Genomic DNA, 21,226 nt, shown 5'->3' on the forward strand with positions numbered 1-21,226 from the left:
TAATAAAATAAATGCTGAAGTGTTTCCGTTTGTTCGGTTCCACGTCTGTGCCGATCTTGATGAAATTTGGCCATCCGAAACAACGATATGGTTAAGTTCCAATGTGTGTTTGTATTTACTTACTTTTGTTATTTTTTCATGTTTAAACCTACACTTACTACTTTATTGTTAAATTTTATCATAACCTTGTAATAATATCTACAAATTGAGAAAAAAAAATGATATTACTTCCGTGTTATGTACATGACTCTTATTAATTAGGAACATTTATAACTATTATTATTTTTTAAGTAGCTACTTAAAAATATAAGTTATAAATGATTCACATTCTAATTAGGTAGTTAACTTATATAAATTTAAATGAATAATAAATAAATATACTACGCCAATACACACATCGCCATCTAGTCCCAAAGTAAGCGCAGCTTGTGTTATGGGTACTAAGATAACTGATGAATATTTTTTCTTACATAAATATATAGATAAACACCCAGACACTGAAAAACATTCATGTTCCTCACACAAATATTGTCCAGTTGTGGGAATCGAACCTTGTACTCAGAAAGCTGGGTCGCTGCCCACTGCGCCAATCGGCCGTAAATTTTCCGCTGAACGAATTATATCCAGTTTCATTGAATCTTCAAGATTAACTAAATAGCAAAGTTACCTAACTTAGCGGTACCTGTAAAGTGTCACCTCTGTGACTGAATCTTCTGCGGCGTCGATTGAATGTTGGTCAGGTGGACCGCGGAACAAGACAGGTTAACGTGCCCGATAAACATACCATCGTAATTCCATTCAACTCTTTTAAAGCCTTTTTAGACACTATAACAAATAATTTAAGCGATATCGCTTAAAGTTGTGACGTTGGGAAATTGTAGGAGTCGACAATGGGACGATCCATGCTAAGTGTTTGGGTATCGGTGACAATTGTGCGATAGCGCTGAATATATGCTGATGGTGTTTTAAAGTACCTTTTATATACATAACCGTTGTAGTAACCGTAGAATAAATTGTATTTTAGAATTGGGAAACTGATCACTTATTTATTTTAATACTCTTCATTATAATTATTTTTTGTTATTGCACTCCCTAGTACCTCTATAAGAATTATTATCGTAGCACAATGCATATCACCTATCTTACGTCTGTCTGGTCGTTCTATATAATTGTTACTTAGATTAATGAAGTTTCTAATACGACATTTTATGCATTTATATGAAACTTTTTGCTTTTCAACTTCAAGAATGTCAGAACTTTGCTTTTTTCTAAAATGGTGAGTGTACCTTAAAAATTCCAGCGCCTTATTAGCTCTATTTTTTTTCAGATAACGTTTGCTAATTTTTTATTTTATTATTTTATTTCAGGGTATTCAAAATCTATTATGGGCAAATAAATCTTTAACATTTGGTTTGAACATTATCCCGTTTGTTCAATGATTTTCCTATTATTTTCAGAACTGAAAAAAACTATCAGTCGTTCTGCAACTAAAGTTGAACTGAATTAACGATTTGTATGTAGGTTATCTATACTCCATACTACTTCCTTTATGACCACTTTTGTTTGTAAATTTACAGAGATCTCAATATCCAATCAGTTTGTGTGTATTGTGTAAACGGGCCAGTGATTAGCATAGCTTTCAAATAATGTACCGGTCTATCGTATTCACGATATATTCGTTAATAGCGTATTGTATCACCGGTTATTGAGATTTTAATCTTTTCGAGAACACTCCATCATAAACTCAGAATGAGAATCATTTAGGCTCATTTCAACCACGCTGGCCAAGTGCACATAGGTAGATTTCACACGCCTTTTGAGAACTTCTTTTCAAAAGGTTTCTTATACTGCTAAAGCAAGTATATTAGATTGCTTCGATTTAAAACCGAAATAGCTCGAACAGTTCGAAGTGCGTGCCAGGGATCGAACTCAGTCCGCCTGAAATGGAGATCGAAGCTCTAATCACTGGGCTATATCGCCCACTAAGCACCGCTTCAAAAATATTAAATAACATTAATATAACTGATCTGTTTCAAATACGCTAGATTAAAACTTATTTAAATAGAGGAAGTTTGCGGCTTGGCTAGACCATCTTTATATTTTGGGAAGTTAACGTTAAAAAAACATTCGTTATATCACAACACCAGCTCAAACCCCGCCAGGCCACTCTTAGCGCCTATGTCTCCATTAACTTTACCAAGCTTCCGAATCTCGTAATGGAAAATCGAACCTTTAATAGGATTTACTCTGTTGTCTGTCTGACTCTGTATATCAAAATACTTTTCCTCAGTGACAGCTTAAGGTATAATGTAGGAAAATGATACTAAAGTCAATGGCTTTTTATAGCAAGTTTCTAATTATTTAGTTAAACGCATAGTTTTTTAAAGTACTCTTACTAAACTTACCAATCAGAAAATCTATAGGGTACTATCGGTGATCTTGAACGTTGAAAAGAATATTAGTTTTCTTCGTTTCCTCTTATGACTCAAATAGTTGAATTAAAAATTCCAGTGAGGGGTAATTGCCAGAGTAGTCGAATACCTATTGTAGTCATTTTGTGCGCAAATCTCTTCAGGCAACTAAATTCAGTTGACTAGTGTAAACATAGCGCCATATTTTCCCTTTGTGCTTTGTAAAAAGGACATAACTGTTTTTAACCATATCAATGATACGTAAACTAGTTTAGACATTCGCGTACAACAGAATCGTTACGGCTATATGTGGGGAATCTTATGAAAGAGATTTTTTTTGTAAAACCAATATGACTTTCACAACAACAAATCATATTGTTGTAAAATAACCACAACATTTACCTTAATCACATATACCTTGAATGGATAAACAAGTACCTAAATGGTTCAGCTGTTGGTCATAGCGAATAAGTTGTAAAATCGTGTCTTGAAATATTATAGTGACATACGTGGAGTATTAGAAGCTTTGGTTTTGTAAGCTCAGTAGCTCAGTAGCGGTAAGCGGCAGAGTTGTCGTGACAATGGTTGGAATTCTGAGACATCGCGGTCGGCTACAGCTCGCGCTTAGCGCGGGTCAAACATTCTAAAGTATGACGCAATGCTTCACGGACCGGGTCTGCACTCGTCTCACTGATTCTGTACACTAATCGAATTTGGACAATCTAAACTCATACTTAATAAACGCTCATATAATACCTTTGATATATATATTGTCACGGAGGGTTACCAGGTGATCGTTTGCAAAATATTTGTAACAGTAACAAAACAACAAGTCTGTTTTCAACTTTGAAGATGTGCTACATTTACATCTAATCCAATGTTCTAAATAAAAATTAAATACTGTTGGTATTGCTATAGCTTGACCGATATGAATTTTTTTTAAGTGTTGTTATAAGACTTGTATCGAAAAAAAATTTGGAAGAATTCAGAGAAAAATCTTTCTATGCCTCTATAAAAGTATTTTTTTGGATTTAGGAAAAACTTTCCGGAAATCTATTCAACTTTAGTTCAATTTAAAATAGCACTTATACTAACTCAAACGTACGCAATCATATTAGTAAATATAACTAAGTTACAACTATAACCACTCGAATGCAAGACATGCAGATGTCTGATTTTTGAAACAAATGTTGACAAACGTAACGCTGAATCTCGAATTCATTATGTATTATGTATATAACAATAAATCGCTTTTTGTGTTTCGCACAAAATCTCAAAAATAGATGGAATATTCTTTTTTTTTTGCTTGAGAAAATTTTCAATAATCTATATTCTGATTTTTGTATAGATAAATAAATAAATATACTGCGACATTACACATATCGCCACCTAGCCCCAAAGTAAGCGTAGCTTGTGTTATGGGTACTAAGATAGCTGATGAATATTTCTATGAATATAATACACAGAATTACTTATAATATACAGATAAATACCCAGACACTGAAAAACATTCATGTTCATCACACAAACATTTTCCAGTTGTGGGAATCGAACCCACGGCCACGACTCAGAAAGCAGGTTCGCTGCCCACTGCGCCAGTCGGCCGTCGATAGATATTGTGACATCGGGTTTTTTGGTGTTTTAGGTGAACCGAATTTCACTGGGTCACCTAATCTTTCAATATAATTGACGCGCGTTATTTTGAAAATAGAACTACAAACCCTAATATTAAAAACTGGTAACATATCATCTCGAAATTTGGTCAAGTGCACTGGCATACCGATGTTGCAGACTTGTTAAAACATAGCTATAAAGAAAAACCTAATGTGTTTAAAAAATTACTTTATTGATTCGAATTGCCGTGGGTATAATGCAAACAAGCTCTCGGTAGGTACTTTATATCACGTGCATGGTAATTACGCAGTGCGTTTAATGCAATTATCTCATGCAAGGTTTACCGAAATTTCGCTAAATAAGCGGGTTTGTAAAGGGTTACTTCCAGGTAATTACTTTGCTCTTTGGGAATATACTTTTCGACTTATACGGAAAGTTTGAACCATTGCACCAATATGGCTCATAATTCGAACATTATGTGATACTTTTGTTTCAATTTATGATTGTACTTACTTAGGATTTGAGATTTGCCAAATCTCGTGTGGTATTATACAACCAAGAAGACTTATTTTCTTTGGAAATCCTTATTTTTTCTATTAAGATAAACTTAGAAAATAGAACATAATCTAGAATTTCATATCAACATTGATATGCGTTCTTTGGAACCTTTTACATTTAACTAATTAAATTACTAATACTTCAATTAATAATCAAAAGTAGGCGTCTTTATACTTATATATAAGCAAATAGTATATACTTGTACGCTACAGAGCCCTACCAATAATACAAAGGTAATAATTAATAAATGTGTGTATGCAATATGTGGACATATTTAAATATCGACGTATTGTCTAGTATTGTCTTCATTTTCATACATTATTTTTGTACGTACACGACACTATTGCGAGTTAAGCACTTAACTATCATACAAGATATATTATAAAAGAACTACTAAACTCGTCATAGAAAATCAAATAATATGAATTGGGAATTTTTACATAAACTTACGCCGATATATTATTTTTAGCTATAGTGAAGGTATTGTAAGATGAAAACAAACGATTTGACATCAGCTATTGGTTACTATATAATATTTTATATCTACATTCTCAGCATAACTTTTATTTATTGGCCAAAATCAAATGACAGTCCCTATACAGAAACCAGTTACGCGAGAAAGTAGGTATATGCACGGCTCTTGCGTTCCGTTAATTTATTATCGTTTAGCCGTTTTGTACAACGCCTACGCACGCATAAAAATACCTCTAAAAATACTAATGGACATATTCGGTATTCAAATTGTAGAATATGCTATTATGAAGAATATAGAAGTTTTCCCTACCAAACACAATATTATAAATATAAATTAATGAATAAATAAATATACTACGCCAATAGACACAGCCATCTAGCCCCAAAGTAAGCGTAGCTTTTTTTATGGGTACTAAGATAACGAATGAATATTTTCTAATATACAGATAAACACCCAGATATTGAAAAACATTCATTCATTAAACTCAGAAAGCAGGGTAGCAGCCCACTGTGCCAGTCGGCTGTCCATATGAGTACCTAAAATGAAGAGTTAATAAAAATTGAAAATTCATTTATTTCAAGAAAGTCGACCTTTAAAAATATCAAGTATATCTACAGTCTCTACTGCAGGTTTAAAACCCAGATTCTACCGAGAAGAAGCCGGCAAGAAACTCAGCAGTTGTTTTTTACCAACATCAATATTTAACAATCATTCAAAATATCTCAAATATGTCCTAGCGTTCATTTTTCACTAAATTACGTAAACCTTAATTGCCATCAAATGTGTTTCCAGCCAATAAATAGACGCCTCGATTAGAATCATTTAACGAAACTGGAATCAGCTTTTCTGTAGAATAAGGTAGGTAAGGTAGGCTCATTATAAATAAACTGTGTAAAAATATACCAATTTAAAAATCCTACATACGAGTAAAAAGGAAAATTGAACTAGAATGGAAATTTTAAAAATTTACATTCATGATAACGTGTACATACAGCCATAGGATCCTTTTCTCAACGAGACTGTCTAAATAATTGGTAGAACGCATGATTGAAGAGCTAGTTTTCAAAAAAATTATCCTAGAATACATCCAAGCGATTTTGCGATGATAGAATAAAAGTCTCTACGTTCAAATAAGTTGCAATTTAGATATTATTTAACATACATTGATACGATTAAAGACGTAGATTTCTCATCTGCCAGCCTATTGAGTCAGGGGACGCGTCACATGACAATGTGGTCGCGTAAGTCGTAACTGTATGAAGTGAGCAGACAGCTTGGCGCGCCACTTTTTTTTAATAAACCTACCTATTTCTTTTCCCCGCACTGCCAAGTAGGCAGGCGGTCGTTGTGTCGGAAACTGTTGACTTTCTTTTTTATAGGCTTCAAAAATGTCACAAAGATACTTTATAGGTACCTATGTCTTCTGTATATTTGATCTAACAGTTAAACTGAAATATTTTGAATGAGGCGTTGAGACTTTGAGGTTACTGATATAATAATCAGATATAAAACTTATTTTTCTCAAGTTACTAATAGGTAAAGCAGTGCGTTATACCTTACGCCGTACAACTTTGGCCGCAGGGTGATAACGAGTTCCGGCCGAGATGAACTTAACATAATCTAAGCGAAATGATAAACTAGTCTAACAATATTAAAAGCTTATATGTATTGTCATATTTTGGCCGATGACTCATTCACAACTGACGTAATAGCTAATACAGGTATAATTTAATACATATAGGCAGAATACATGTATAATAATAGGATGACTCACAAATGCGTATAACTCCGGTGTATATAAATTAAAAACAACAAAGTTAAGAAGCCGGTTAGCGACTCGCTAATTCAGCGGTACTAAATCAAAAAGCAACAACCAACGATAAAGGAATTGGAAAGATCGGTGATAGCCCAACGGGTAGGACTTTGACTTCACTTTCGAGGGGGCCACTTTGAATCCCGGCACGCACCTCTAACTCTTTTAAGTTTCGTGCGTTTTTAGCAATTAAATATCACTTGCTTCAAAGGTGAAGGAAAACATCGTGAGGACATCTGCACGCCTGAGAGTTCTCCCTAATGTTCTCAAAGGTATCTGAAGTCCACCAATCCGCACTGGCCCAGCCCGTTGGAATATGGCCTTAGCCCCTTCTCATTGTGGGAAGAGACCCACGCCCACTAGTGATCCGGTAATGGGTCGATATGATGATGAAAGAGCGGTACAATATCGTTGCTTACTTGAAAATTTAGTTTACCCAATAACCACCTTATAATCGAGTCTGTCTAGATTATAAACCAGATATGGTGCAATATTTGTTATCGTTACTTAATCCGGTATATTTTTAGGATAGGTGTCAATATTTTTATACCTTGATTTGATTTTATCCAATTGTCGAGTTCGGTAGCATTTAAGGTAGCATTACTTAGTTATATATTAAATCAATGTGTTAGGCAAAACTGTTTTAACAGTTTCTTATCCATTAAATTAAAAAATAAAAATAAGCTAATCTAAACCATTAAGATATAAAATGTGTTTAATTTGGCAAAAACTATTAATATTTTATATAATAGTAAGTGCTTTCTAGAATAACATTTTAAGTTGAATTTAAAAGACGTAAAAATACAAAGACGTAGTAAAGAAGTAGTGATTTTTAAATGTTTCTTTCGCTACTCATTTGCTTAGTTACTCATTTTTTTAACAACGTTTCATGTCAATTTGTAATTAAACTAGTTTGTTTTACAAATTTACCATAACTCATGGCAACAAAAGATTATTAAAAATTAAATTAAAAGGTATCTTTTGCAAAGCTCAAATGCATACATGCCTGTGATACATTTAATCTGTTTACCTACTTAACGATTAGCGATAATTCCATTGGTCCTTTTTTGTCTTGCCATAATCCCAGCTTGAAGGTGATATTGACGGTATATGTATTCTTTGGTCATAGCTTGTGCTGAAAACATAGCTCGACTTCTTTGTAATATGTCAGTGCTGGGACCCCATGTAGGATCTAGTGAAATAAACCTTCGGAATCTTTTTGTACAAATAGCTACTAATAAAGTCGTCACAAATAGTGCTGCTATACAACTTAATAGCGCTATAAGTGCATATGTCGCGTAAATATAACCAGTTAAATTATTTAATTGGTAATACAATTCATTGCATAATGCATATGCCAATAAAATAACTGACAAAATCCAAGTAGCTTTTATAAAAATTTTCGGTTGTATACCCAACATAAAATGAATATCTTCCGATAATCTATTTACACCGTACCAAATTATGAACACTAATCCCTCTAGTAGGCCAATGAATGTAGATAGTAAAGTAAAGTAGCGTCGAAAACTAAGAGCAATCATATTAACGCCATAGTAACTTAAAAATGGTATTGTCATAAAAAACATCAATACAACAGTACAAAAAGTAGTTAAACCTGGATACTCTGCTAGTTTTGGGCATCTTTTAAAGGCCACTTCGAGTAAACTAAATAAATATATCACCATCGTACTTACGCCTAGGACTGCTTCGTAACTAAAAATTACTATTAAATAAAAAGTTTTATGCTCATATTGGTAGATTAATCTTGGTATTGTTTCGAAGTTAAGATTCATCGGAGTTCTTATGATTGCACCTGGTTTTGTACCGTATTCGTAGGCGTAGGGGCAGGTCATCATTGCGGTAGTGAAAACAAATATTACAGTAAACAAAGTGCAGATAACTACAGCTATTACAATGTCTGAAAAACAAGGAGACCTAAATGATAAAGTTGACGATAGGGTAAACATCGTTCCAGCACCAATGTTTAAATTGTACACTATTTGTTGTATAAGGTGCGATAGTCGAAATTTCTTGGTGAATTCACTAAAATCTAAATCAAGCGATTCCTCGTATTTGACCACCACTCCCTTCTGCCGCATCGAGCCCGTCAGTATAATTGTGAGTGCCAAGATTGAATAAATTGATAAACTCACGACAATCCATCTCAAAGACTTCGATCTCTTGAAGCTACTGAGGTAAAGAATAAAGCTGATCAATCCTGAAGCAACACAGACTTTCCATGCAATGAAGAATTCTCGATGTTCTCTCCCTCTCACTAAATAGAATCTCCAGTACTGATATTCGGGAAATGTTTTGTACAGATTGTCACAGTAAGGAAATAGGTTCTGGTATTTTATGCAATCTTGATTGACCGTGTAATTCGTCGCCAAGCTGTTGCAATACCTAGAACTCCATGAACCGCAAGTGTAAAATGGTATTGGATTTTCAAAACTGACCAGTAAATAATGTACCAGAAATGAAGTCATTATTTGATTGTAAATAAGGATTGTCGCTTGCCATATTAAAACCACATAGCCCATGAAAGAGAAGCAAGGACAAATTTTCCAAACTGCTATACAGTCTCTTGTTGTAAACTGTCCTACTACAGATTCCATATAGAGTAGTGGTATTCCCATGAATATATAGATGATTATAAGGAATATAATATAACCTGTTGCACCTTGTGTCAGAGCATAATTTGGTATACTATTGATGTTAGTTATTCCAACTAATTGACAGATGAGAACTGTTATGAAGACTACTCTTGAGCCCCATAAATTACTTTCCCCAGGATTCATGTTTATAAATCAAAGTTTATTTATTTTACTCAACATTTGAATTATACTAGGCATTGTGATATATCACAACCAACTAGTTTACGTAATTTAGACAAGATTTGAAATAGTCACATTTTTTTATTATTTTATTATATTATTTAAGATTTATATTGTACAAAAACTGAACCCAAAAACGAATACATAAAACCTTTTTAAATAAACTTTTGGTGAACATAAACTAAATTAATATAATAGTAATGAACTATTATATGAACACTTTAAATTGGTTATAGTTAACTGAAGATTGTTGCAGCAAATCAGTAGGCAAGCCGGGCAGGTCTGCCGTGTAATGAAATAGCAATTGATAATCGGCTCGCAGTTTCACTTAATATGCTTAGATATAACCAGGACCCGTTCTTGTTATGTTTCCACAAGGCTTTCTTGTTTCACACTCGTAGCGTCGCGCTGCACGTCCCTCTCCAATTCGAAACTATATCACATTATCACTTCACTATCACTAGTGTTTCTAGTGATAGTGAAGTGTGACATTATCAATGTGACTTCACTATCACTATCAATGGCATCACATCATTGTCAAAGCAATCATCATCACTTCATAATTACTATCAACTTACCTGTTATGAGATTGATATCAGGTGCCAGTTTAAATGATTCTTAGTTTTGTTACAGGAGGGCTTTGTATTAAAACGAAATATATAGTTCTCCGATGCAGTTTTCTCTTCCGCATTCTGGGGAGACTGATAATATCACGTTGATCACACGTTGATATTTGCTACCTTGAGTGTCACAGACAGGAAATCTAAAGTTTCAGTTGAGTCTTTACACATACATAAATACATATACGAAGTACACTGTGAGTTACTACTGACCAATTTTCATACCATTTTATTACCAGATTAGTTTTTGTGATACCCGGACAAAGAACCCGCCAAATGAAAATATGTTTAAGTAAAACGTTCAGTAATCTGAGTCAACCTGGGTTCTGTTTAACCTCCAATAATTAAAATACTTAAAGGATTTTCAGTAATCACACACTAATCAAGAAGAGGTAAAGACGTCTTTACCTCGAAGATCTCTCAGGGATCTTTAAAGAAGGCTCAGTCATCCATATCCATATCCATATCCATCCATATCTATTTAAATCAGAAACGAATAGATCCGTAGGAGAACCATTTACCGACATAACTGATAGAGTAGCGAAGGTAATTTGTCAAAATGCGAGTTGCAGGGTGTCGTTTGACACTCGCGACACATGACCGTGGCGTTTCGAGGTCTTTACGAAAGACCTTCGTCCACCCGAGGTTGCCTATATGTTAAAATGATGATGATAGTATGAATAACGATTTTCAAAATGTAAGTCAATTTTACACTAAGACCATCTATTACTACTAGGCCCAAGAGAAGTTTATACCGTTAATAAATATTGAGATACAAGATGATCCGGTGATTTTCTTATCACCAAATGAACATCTACCTATTCAAAATAATCCGGTTCATCATCAACATGGGTGTAGTAAACTGTCAAATTATGAGCCATTTTATCTTACGAGTGCGTGATCACAGTCACGTATACGTTATACATATGGCCAGGTAATTACGTAAAATTAAAATAACAGTGGCATTAGCCTCATTCTGTGATGATACTGGACATAACTTTACGTCTGGCAGATACCCTGGTGGACATCAGCTAAACAAAATAATGTAGTACAATAAACAGATAGTAGAAGGTTTGTTTTAAAATTTTATCAGACGAATTTACTAAATATTTATTTACAATGAAGATACAAACACTAGATAGTAATCTACCTCTGGTACTTACCACTTTCTAGCTTAAGCTTGGCTGTTTTCAATATTTTCGAAGTCTTACCTTATATTTTTAAAGCTCATAAACCAATTTTTGTATTTTCTAATCGAAGTTCTGAATAAATTTTGGGTTTAACCTAGTATCTAATTATATTATGTTTTAAACATAAAGAATTTTCAACGTGGACAGTTGAGGCTATCAGCAAAAAAATGTGCATCTTCTATTTACTTTAACGACTTTATCTGTTTGTATTATCTAATCAACATTTCAGTTTCGTATAAAAGATAAAGCAAAAAAATACACTATTTCGCCAACCCCACCTTTATTTGTTGACCTAAATTTGATTTTACTATACCTAATTATTATTTTGCAGTTATTAGGTTTCAGAGGCGCTTATGAAAATACACAAACAATTCATAATAATATGTTTTTTCTTCATTTGTATTAAATTATGAAGTAAAATATTGCTTACAAATATGTATTTTTAAAAGCTTTGAATTAACCCATGAATTTCTTCCATGCAGAGCTTTTGTGCTTTAATTCGAGTTTTTAATTATGGCTTAACTTATTCTTTTCGTCAAAGTTGGTGCTTTCCTTTCCGCAGTAAAAGATACGTTTAGGCTTTGGAGAAGTAGTCCCGGGGTTTTCCGTCAATCCCCCCTGCCGGTCTGCTGATTTATTAGCCTTGGCATACGAACAGACTTCAAAATTTTATGTTATTATTTTGCTATCGTACAAATAATCATTATTTTAAATAACAGTCTGACACCGACCATTTTATTCATTTGTATAATTACATCCAGTATTTTAGACAAGTTATGAATTTCAGTGGTTTCTCAAGTTGGGAAGCCGCTGCCGCCAAACTATTAATTATGCATAAATTATAATTTATCCGTCTGTAATAATTATTATATTCAACCGAGCGAAGTGAGAATTGGAAATTTTTATTTGTGTTAAATCTAGGTTAAATCTTATTCTGTGTGTTAGTACCTACATTAAAATTAAGACAGACATTTAAATTAAGAAATTTAGACTTCAAGTTTACAAATACATTTAAGTTAAATCTTTTGTTACAGTATTGTTTGAGATGAATAAAATCATAGTGACTTTGATAAAAGTCTGAGTCCCAGATAACGCTGGAAATGGATTTATGGATAACTTTGGAAAAATTGGTGTTGTAGATGGTTAACCCAAGACTATTTATTTTCGGAGGTGGAATATTATCTAGAACTTGTAATATAGACAGAGATATATAACGTGTAGTATATATTATCTCTCTCCCTCATATTATGTTTCTCCAACCCGGGGTACAAGTTACTTGAACCGGTATCATTTTCTAAAGTAGGTAGGTCTTTATTACCATCATTCATGATCTAGTAACGTCTAGTAGTACCCACCATGCTTCTCCAATGACTGTCGATGGGTTTTAACTATTCTTATCGAATGTTAGTGCTTATCGTGTTATCCGAGGCACGAGATTGGAAAACGGCAACTTCCGGGCTCGCACTGAATATTCGTTGACAGGAAAACTCTATGGAATGTATTGGGCCAATCCATGAATCGGATCTAGGACCCGTTTGGTCACGTTTACCACTACTAGGTGTATTTGAACGCTTGTGTGTGTGTGTGTGTGTGTGGGTGAGTATGTTAAAAACCGTAACTAGAGTAATATTGATTTATTTAAATTCATATTCAATACAAATATGTGCATTTTGTGTTTATAAGACAAATTGATAGGTTCAGAAGATAACCGAAAAATATTATGAGTTGTTATGTATATGTTATATATATATGCGAATGCATTATTCGGTTATCGCAAAATTTGTGTGACGATATTCGCAAGATTATAAATCCGATATCACCATGGCATACTAAAATACGTACCGTTGTCTGGATAGTTCAACGTACGGTGGTTTTGAAGAATGACTCGCCCAGGATACGACTGCATGCAATAAATCAATAATGCCCGCGGTTTTGTCCGCGTCAGTTTTTTCTCCGTCTCCAGGATGCAATTACAATGCTATTTAATAATACACCCATGGACAAATAGCCAAAATGTATAATAGTTTCATATACCTACCTGAATTACACAATCAAACAAAGATAAATGCTCCATAGAATCTTGTAGCCATTCCCAATTACATCGTATTCTTTCGTTAATTTGTATACAGTTATTGCCATCTTATCAATTATAAGCACCAAAGACGAGTTGGTAACTGCATCAACAATCTTAAACAAATTAGTTATCTCATCAATACCTCAATCGATGAAGAAATTTTCGAATTTCACATTCATGTGCTACTGTTATCATACTGCTTATGCATTCCGACGTTTATGTTGCGAGTCCATCTTGAGGTCTACTAGCGCGACATTTTCCATTAGGAGTTGGAGTTGCCATTTAAGTACTTTAAGGCTCGTCGAACAATCCCCTGAGTTAAGAGCCTGTGTTGGCAACCTTCTACGGATATCGTCATTTCTAATTCGATCGTCCGCGAAATGACCCAGAGCTTTCTTCTGTCCATAGGTAGCTCCTTCGTCCTGATCCTGAATATAAATATAAAAAAAAAACCATCTGTTCTTAGGTATATAAGAATAATTTAGCCGGTATTGTATCTTCAAGTGACTGTTACGATTTCTATAATTTCTGTGTAATGGTAACATGTTCTTAGCAAACGAAGTCGACGCGTTATCATACGGTGTATCTTAAACAAACCGCCGTCCGCTTATACCATGGCGGCTTACTATTGATTTTGACTGATTACAGGCCACAAGTGCCCGTTATTTAATCTACGTCTACAGTTGTGGCATTCAAGGGCAAATACAGGTCTTGACATTTGGAGTTAAGTCGCATAAGGATTTCCACCCACAAATGAAAAAATATCAGGCAATTTGATTACCGTAAGTTCTAGTTTAAACCAAGGTCCAACGAGTGGTACCTCAAGCTGAATTCACGCTGGGAAATAACATTCCTTCATGTTAAAGAAATTTACAAGCGATTTTAGAGGATCTTGTGAAACCTTACAAGTTAGACTAATTACTTTTTTAAGATTTTAAAATAAGATTTTCGTGGTTATTCAACATTTCTTAAGCATAGATCAACGGGTACATACTACGATAATATTTTGAATTTGTCGACGGGACTCAAGACTCTTGAGTCCCGTCGCGCGTCGTGACCACGATCCATGCAACTGGGTCGAAATATCGACAAATTCAAAATATTATTGTGGTATGTACCCGTTGATCTATGTTTAAGAAACTTTTTTAAGAAACAAAATTAACATTGCGAACATTGTAATGAAAGGTACAATTTCTTTAAAAGAGTTTGCTCTACACATAAAAATAAATATCGTAAAATCAATGGAAATTCCACGGAATGAAATGAATATTTTACCTACTGGAAAACTAAGGTATAAACAATGAGGAACTTACCGAAAGACGCATATCGGCGTACGCAGGGTGCCCTCTAATGGCAAAATCCTTCGCATTTATGAGTTGTACAATAAATTTTAGGGTATGCAGTGCTTTTGTGCATATAAGAAGTGCATGCCACTGATCGCAATGTCTTACTGAGTATTTAGTGAGTCTCGGTGTAGAGCCATACCTTATAGAACCAAACCAAACCTACCTATAAAATATGGATATGAATATTCATTTTTATAAGTAGGTAGGTTTTTTTATTCCACTACATGTTAGTCCTAGACTGCAATCTCACCTGATGGTAAGTGATGACGCAGTCTATGATATTAGTGGGCCAACCTGTTAGTTAGGGAGTATGGTATACGAGTATATATACGGCATACCCCTAATCGGTTTCTACGCGACATCGCACGCGAACACTAAATCACAGAAAAGGTTTATTATCTTCTTGTATTTTTATACATATGTAAACGATCTTCATGCATTTCAAGCTATTTAACGCAACATATTATAACAACTGAAAATATATGATTAAATTGATTCTAATTAAGGTTATTCACGATTAATATAGAAGCAGATTTATCTATTGGCAAGCTTCCAGAAAAACTTAATATTGGTTGGTCACAATAATTTGTAATTGTTGCTACAACTACATAGGTACAATGTTTTATCACTACAAAGCTCAACCTAATATCAGCTCTTCTTAAAGTTTACCAATCTACTTTGCTGTTATTTATTTTATTAAATAGTTTTATTAATAATATATTAAGTGACAACCTAAATGACTAACAACAATGAAGTGAAATACCGACAACTAAACAGAATATCGAAATCGTGACCATTGCGTGACCTGTCTAAAATAAACTTTAAGTAAAATTATTATAGTCTCATTTGCATTATCCGTGTATCTTGCCAGCTTTGCACTGTCGATAGCGCTATCCCTCTCTGCTATTGGAGGCGTGATTCGTCATTACAAATGGAATTGCGCAGCGTAGCTTTGTAAAGTATATCCGTCCCGGTCTATCATTGTAGCGACCCTTGACCTAATGGATCGATTTAGTGAATGTGGCTAGTTCGTTATTCGAGTGTATTAGTAATTCAGAGTAGCGAGATTGCTAATGCGCGGCACAAGTCGCTCTTAGGCCGAGTGCTTGGCATTCTGCTCCCCACGATTTTCAGATGACTCAATCTTTAAATTGAAACGTAACATATTTAACAAATAAGCCGACTATGAAAAGGTAATATTATCTGCAAATACTTACGTAGGTATTTTAAAGTCATAAACACAATTAAATAAATAAATATACTACGACAATACACACACCGCCATCTAGCCCCAAAGTAAGCGAAGCTTGTGTTATGGGTACTAAGATGACTGATGAATATTTTTATGAATATAGGTAATACACATAAATACTTATAATACACAACAATACAACCAGACACTTAAAAACATCCATGTTCACCACACAAACATTTTTCAGTTGTGGGAATCGAACCCACGGCCTTTGACTCAGAAAGAAGGGTCGCTTAATTGAAAACACAATTATTCACACATTTATATATCTCACATAAATTACCTGCGTTTTTGTTTACGAAATGACAGGATGGTAAATAAACAGGATTATTCGTAAATAATGAATATACTTTATTAAAACATAATATGAAGAAAAAATGAATGCTAATATTAATCAATTTGGCGGTTTTTAAAAGCTTTTGCATAATTTGAAATACTTATGCCCGTTTCCACTAAACCTAGGAAACGCTTTTATCGGATGCCTAACATTTTATTTATTTAATTATTTATATTCTTATTCTATAAATTGGGTTATGCATAGAGAACAAAAGCGTTTTTACAAAATCTTTGATAATGACTAACAACGTAAGGCCCTATCTAAAGTCTTGACACCGATTCAGCGGTGCGTATTGCTTAGGGAAATCGTAAACTGACATGTGACAGATGAAAAAAAAAAAATTTTTTTTGAATAAACTTAACTGCAAACGAAAAAGGATTTATATGATAATACAAACACAAAATAACACACCGTGTGGCAAGAATCATAGACAAGATAGGTTATATGAGTTAGTGAAAATCGATTGGTGAAAGGTAAATGTGTGCCTATGAATCTGCTTTGATTAGGCGTTACTTACCTAATTAGTTGTTCTTCATTAGTAAATACGGGTATTATAAGTAACAAAGGAAAAAAACAGCCGCTTTAATTATTACGATACATACCACAAAGTTATTAGACAAAAGAATAATACTCATAAATAATTATAATAAATATGTGCCTAAAAATAACTAGTCGACCTGGCTGCAGCACAATCTGGCCACGAACTCAAGAAGTTGTTATCACATTCCTGAAATCTTTTCTAATAACTGCGAAACAGTTTTTGAAGTTGTATACAGGTATCTTAGAGATGGACATACTGAGATGCTTTCGACCGAGCAGTGCATGATTCTTGCGGTACCGAAAATAACGCAACGAAAGTCTAATAATTATTAGACTTTCGTTGCGTTATATTGCGATAATTTAAAGACATTTATTCTCAAAAGAAACAGTTTCACATAGTGAGAAATTAAAAATTAACATAAAGAAGTGGTAATATATTATCTAGTTTAGTGTGTTTGTACAAAAACAAAACAAATACAAAAGTTGGCGCGTTTATAAAAAATTTAAACAATGCTTTTTTAACTTGTTTTTAAATGATTTAAAAGATTTCACGCAAAAAATCTCTTTGGGTAGACTATTGTATAGTAGTGCTCCCTCAACCTGTATAGTTTTACTGCCATACTTAGTTCTAGTCTTGGGTAATCTTAATTTATGCCTATTTCGTGTATTGTGATGAGAGATGTGATTTAGTTTTAAATGTAATTTGTGTATGTATGACTTCGGTAAGTATTTTTCTAACTGGTATGCATGTTTTGTATTTATACGGCTGGCTAAGGGAAAGTATGTTAGTTCCGCCCTGAAACTTTTGAGTGAACCTATTTCTTCACAAGTGAACGGAAGCCAAGTCACAAGCATACATCACGAGAGACACGCACACCTTATCGCATCATGCCTCCGCGTCTCGGCAGTTTACATCAAAGCATCTGATCAACTATGAATGTTAGTATTAAGAACTTATGTCTTTTGTAGATTTCACGTGAAATACTTGCTTACTGCTCCGTGCTCAAAGAGCAAAGTAACTTCTAATTTTCGGGATGCCATAGTTAATGAGGAATTCTTAAAGTTTCGACTTGGCCGTCCGTCTGTTTGTCTATTAATCCGCGATAGAGATACTTAGAACTGTAATATGGTTAGTTATACAAATTAATCATGCTGACTAGAAAAAGCGGTATAAAAGTGTTATACATAAAAGTTGTATAGTAATACAAAAAATTATACACCTGTAATTTTTTATGTTACTATTTCAGTATCTTCTTGGGATTTTTCTTTCCAATTTTTGCAACTGCTTGTGAAACACTTTAAATTTACTAAAAATAAAAGAATTTGCTCAATTATCCGTAAAATGTGAATTCTACAATACAACAAAATCCTGATATAATTCTGGTATTAGGTATGTACTAAGAATAATAATCAGCTTCTTATTATGTGATAAGTAGTAGTTAAGAAAATAAAATTAAAACCTTAAGATTTAGCTATGTCCAAATAACATCGATAAGAATTATTTGATCGTAGATTTAAATCACTAGCATTAGTAGCGTGGCTTCTTTCTTCTTTAAACTTTTTATCACAGCAGAGCTTACAGTTTTCTTATATTTTCGACGACGGAACCACCATATGGCCCACCTGATGGTAAATGGAATACCATCACCTATAAAAAGAGCAACAATCGCAGGCAGTGCCGGATTAACCACGTAGCAAGAGTAGCAATTGCTACGGGCCCCGCGCGAAAGGGGGCCCCGCATATTTAATACCTCTCATCTCTGCCTGACTAACTGACTGACAGACATACACTACACGCACACGCGCACGCACACACACACACACACCGACATCGATTATATGTAATTTACTACACTATTAATTACTCACAAAATTAGAACCTACAGATAGCAAATACGTATTGTATTTTAGATACGTTTATACGTATTTAGGATACGTATTGAGTTTTGATTAATTGTATTTTTACCACTTTATACTTAAGAACCCATAGCAGATCAAGGGTTCTTTTAAAGAATTCGCTACGGGCCTTTATTAATAAAAATATTTTACGATTAGATGATAGAAAAAGAAATTAAAATTAAAACTATTGTTTTTATAATAGATTTAAAGGTATTATATTTTTTTTTAATCTTAATACATTTGGAGTTTACTCACCTACATACATTGGGATATACTCGTAACGTCCACAATCAATCAAACTGTAGGTACCTAAAAAGCCAAACATTTTATCGCTCTGAACACTGGTAGCCACTGTGCTTTTATGCTCCATAACAATGACATATGGTTATTGCGTATCATTGGGCGATTTAAATCGATCCACATTCGTAAACGGCAGGTAAATCATAATGGAAACAATTTCTTTTATGACATTTTGTTTTGCTCGTTGTTTCTATTCTGTGAACATGTGCGGTATAGTTTTGTTTTAAAGCCTTTCCTGTACGCCGCTAGTGTCACTTATCAAGTTAATAAACCTAACTATATAACTATAAATTAAAACCAAGTCCTCTAAGCTTCGTGCGTTAAACTCTACAATAAGTCTACAAAGATGCAGCTCTAAAAAATTAATATACGCATTTGGTTAAGAAAAATCTGGCGTATACAATTTCCAAATATCTGACATTGAAGTTAATATAGTATTTGACATTACTATCGTAGTAATGTCAAAAAATAATTTACATTGACATTCGCTGTATAATTTGATTAGATACTTTTAAATGCTTGCTTTTGCAAGATTTTGTATATAATGATTGTACTTATTGTGTAGCTTAAATTTCCTATGTAGTAAGATAATAATAATAAGACCGTATGAAAGCTCATGTTCAGCAAATAAATTTTCATTTCAATTAATTTTATTTCTTACTTGGAGTAGGTAAAGTGGTTTTAACACATTTGTATGGAGTTTCCAAATTCTGACGTTTGACCCTCCATATAAAACACATAGTAAATTTAAACTATTTTATTCCTCTACAATTTAGGCCTGTATTCTAGTTCTCGAAATCGTACCGGAACGTTAAAAATGCACAAGGTACCTATCTTGCGAACTCTATACACGGCTCTTACTACGTTCTTATTGTGACCTATCAATGAAACCGTAGCTAAAGTGGGAAATGTTAAAGAAGAAACTTTAGTTGCGTAAATATAATATTAATTTCTATTTTATTTTAAAACGCACGCTTGAATAGGACTACTACAACTAACTTTCTCTGTTTCATTCAACCGTCCGAGGGATTTATTGTTTTTCTACTTCATTCGAAATTATTTTACTTTCTATCAGATATTCTTTGCAATCGGAAAGTGTTTCTTACTTTTAAAACGAACAAAATATGTACTATTGTGGATTCAATGGTCGTTGACTATTATCTTTTCGATGACAAATAAGCTCAAACGTCTGGTATATCAACGAGACATCAATAATACAACAGGTTTATGCGGTGCCAAGAAAAGTTTTGTATACATTGCTGTATTTATAATGTCCTTAAATGTAAATGTAGATGTACGCAGACATTGTTCGATGATCAAGCAATATTCACGTTAAAGGCATCATCAAGCGAAGAGTTAAGCCGATTTAGATGTAGCTGATAGAAGAAGGGGCATGATGCTGATTCTAAATATAACTAGCTTTGTGTGAATGTAAAAGGTTTATTGTGATTTACGATGTTTTAAAGCTAACTGAAAATGCCTACTGATTCATATTCGTCGATCGTATTCGCCCAGAAAGTCATATTATTTTATCGTTAGGGTAGTCAACAAAACCTACCGTTTAACAGCAAGTGTAAAATCACAAATGCACTATTTACTGGTCACGAATCTTCTTGGAACATGAAGAACATAAATTTCAACAGTAAATTATCAAGAGTTATATCCAGTAGAAAAGTGTGAATAAGTTAGTAGACAATATACTCGTATATATCTATAGTAAGTTATACAGTGTGCGTTAGTTATTCCGCAAAGTATTTGATCAACCAGTCGCCTTTAATTGAAGTGCGTAGAGTTTTTATGTTTGGTATTGGTCACTGGTCAGGTCAATGGGATTTAAACATATTACTTTTGTAATTGGAGAAATTAAATGATACGAGTAGATCGATTGTGGCCGGTCGTCGAACGACGGGCGGCGTAGAAAGTGGCGCGGCCTGCGGCACTAGCCCGGGGCGATGCGTCCATC

At 33.8% G+C, this 21,226-nt stretch overlaps 2 protein-coding genes across 2 annotated transcripts in view; one reads left to right on the top strand and one right to left on the bottom strand.

Annotated features, from left to right (window-relative positions):
* The window catches only part of LOC120636257 (dendritic arbor reduction protein 1-like), a 98,609-nt gene that overhangs the window by 24,704 nt on the left and 52,679 nt on the right, over window positions 1-21,226 (top strand). The gene's annotated exons all lie outside the window — the stretch shown is intronic.
* LOC120636255 (sodium-dependent serotonin transporter-like) lies at window positions 7,865-9,724 on the bottom strand. The gene has a single exon (XM_039907642.1). The coding sequence runs from the start codon at window positions 9,667-9,669 to the stop codon at window positions 7,906-7,908; it is 1,764 nt and encodes a 587-aa protein (XP_039763576.1). The 5' UTR covers window positions 9,670-9,724; the 3' UTR covers window positions 7,865-7,905.

This window comes from Pararge aegeria, chromosome Z (genome assembly GCF_905163445.1).
Source record: "Pararge aegeria chromosome Z, ilParAegt1.1, whole genome shotgun sequence".
Taxonomy (NCBI): domain Eukaryota; kingdom Metazoa; phylum Arthropoda; class Insecta; order Lepidoptera; family Nymphalidae; genus Pararge; species Pararge aegeria.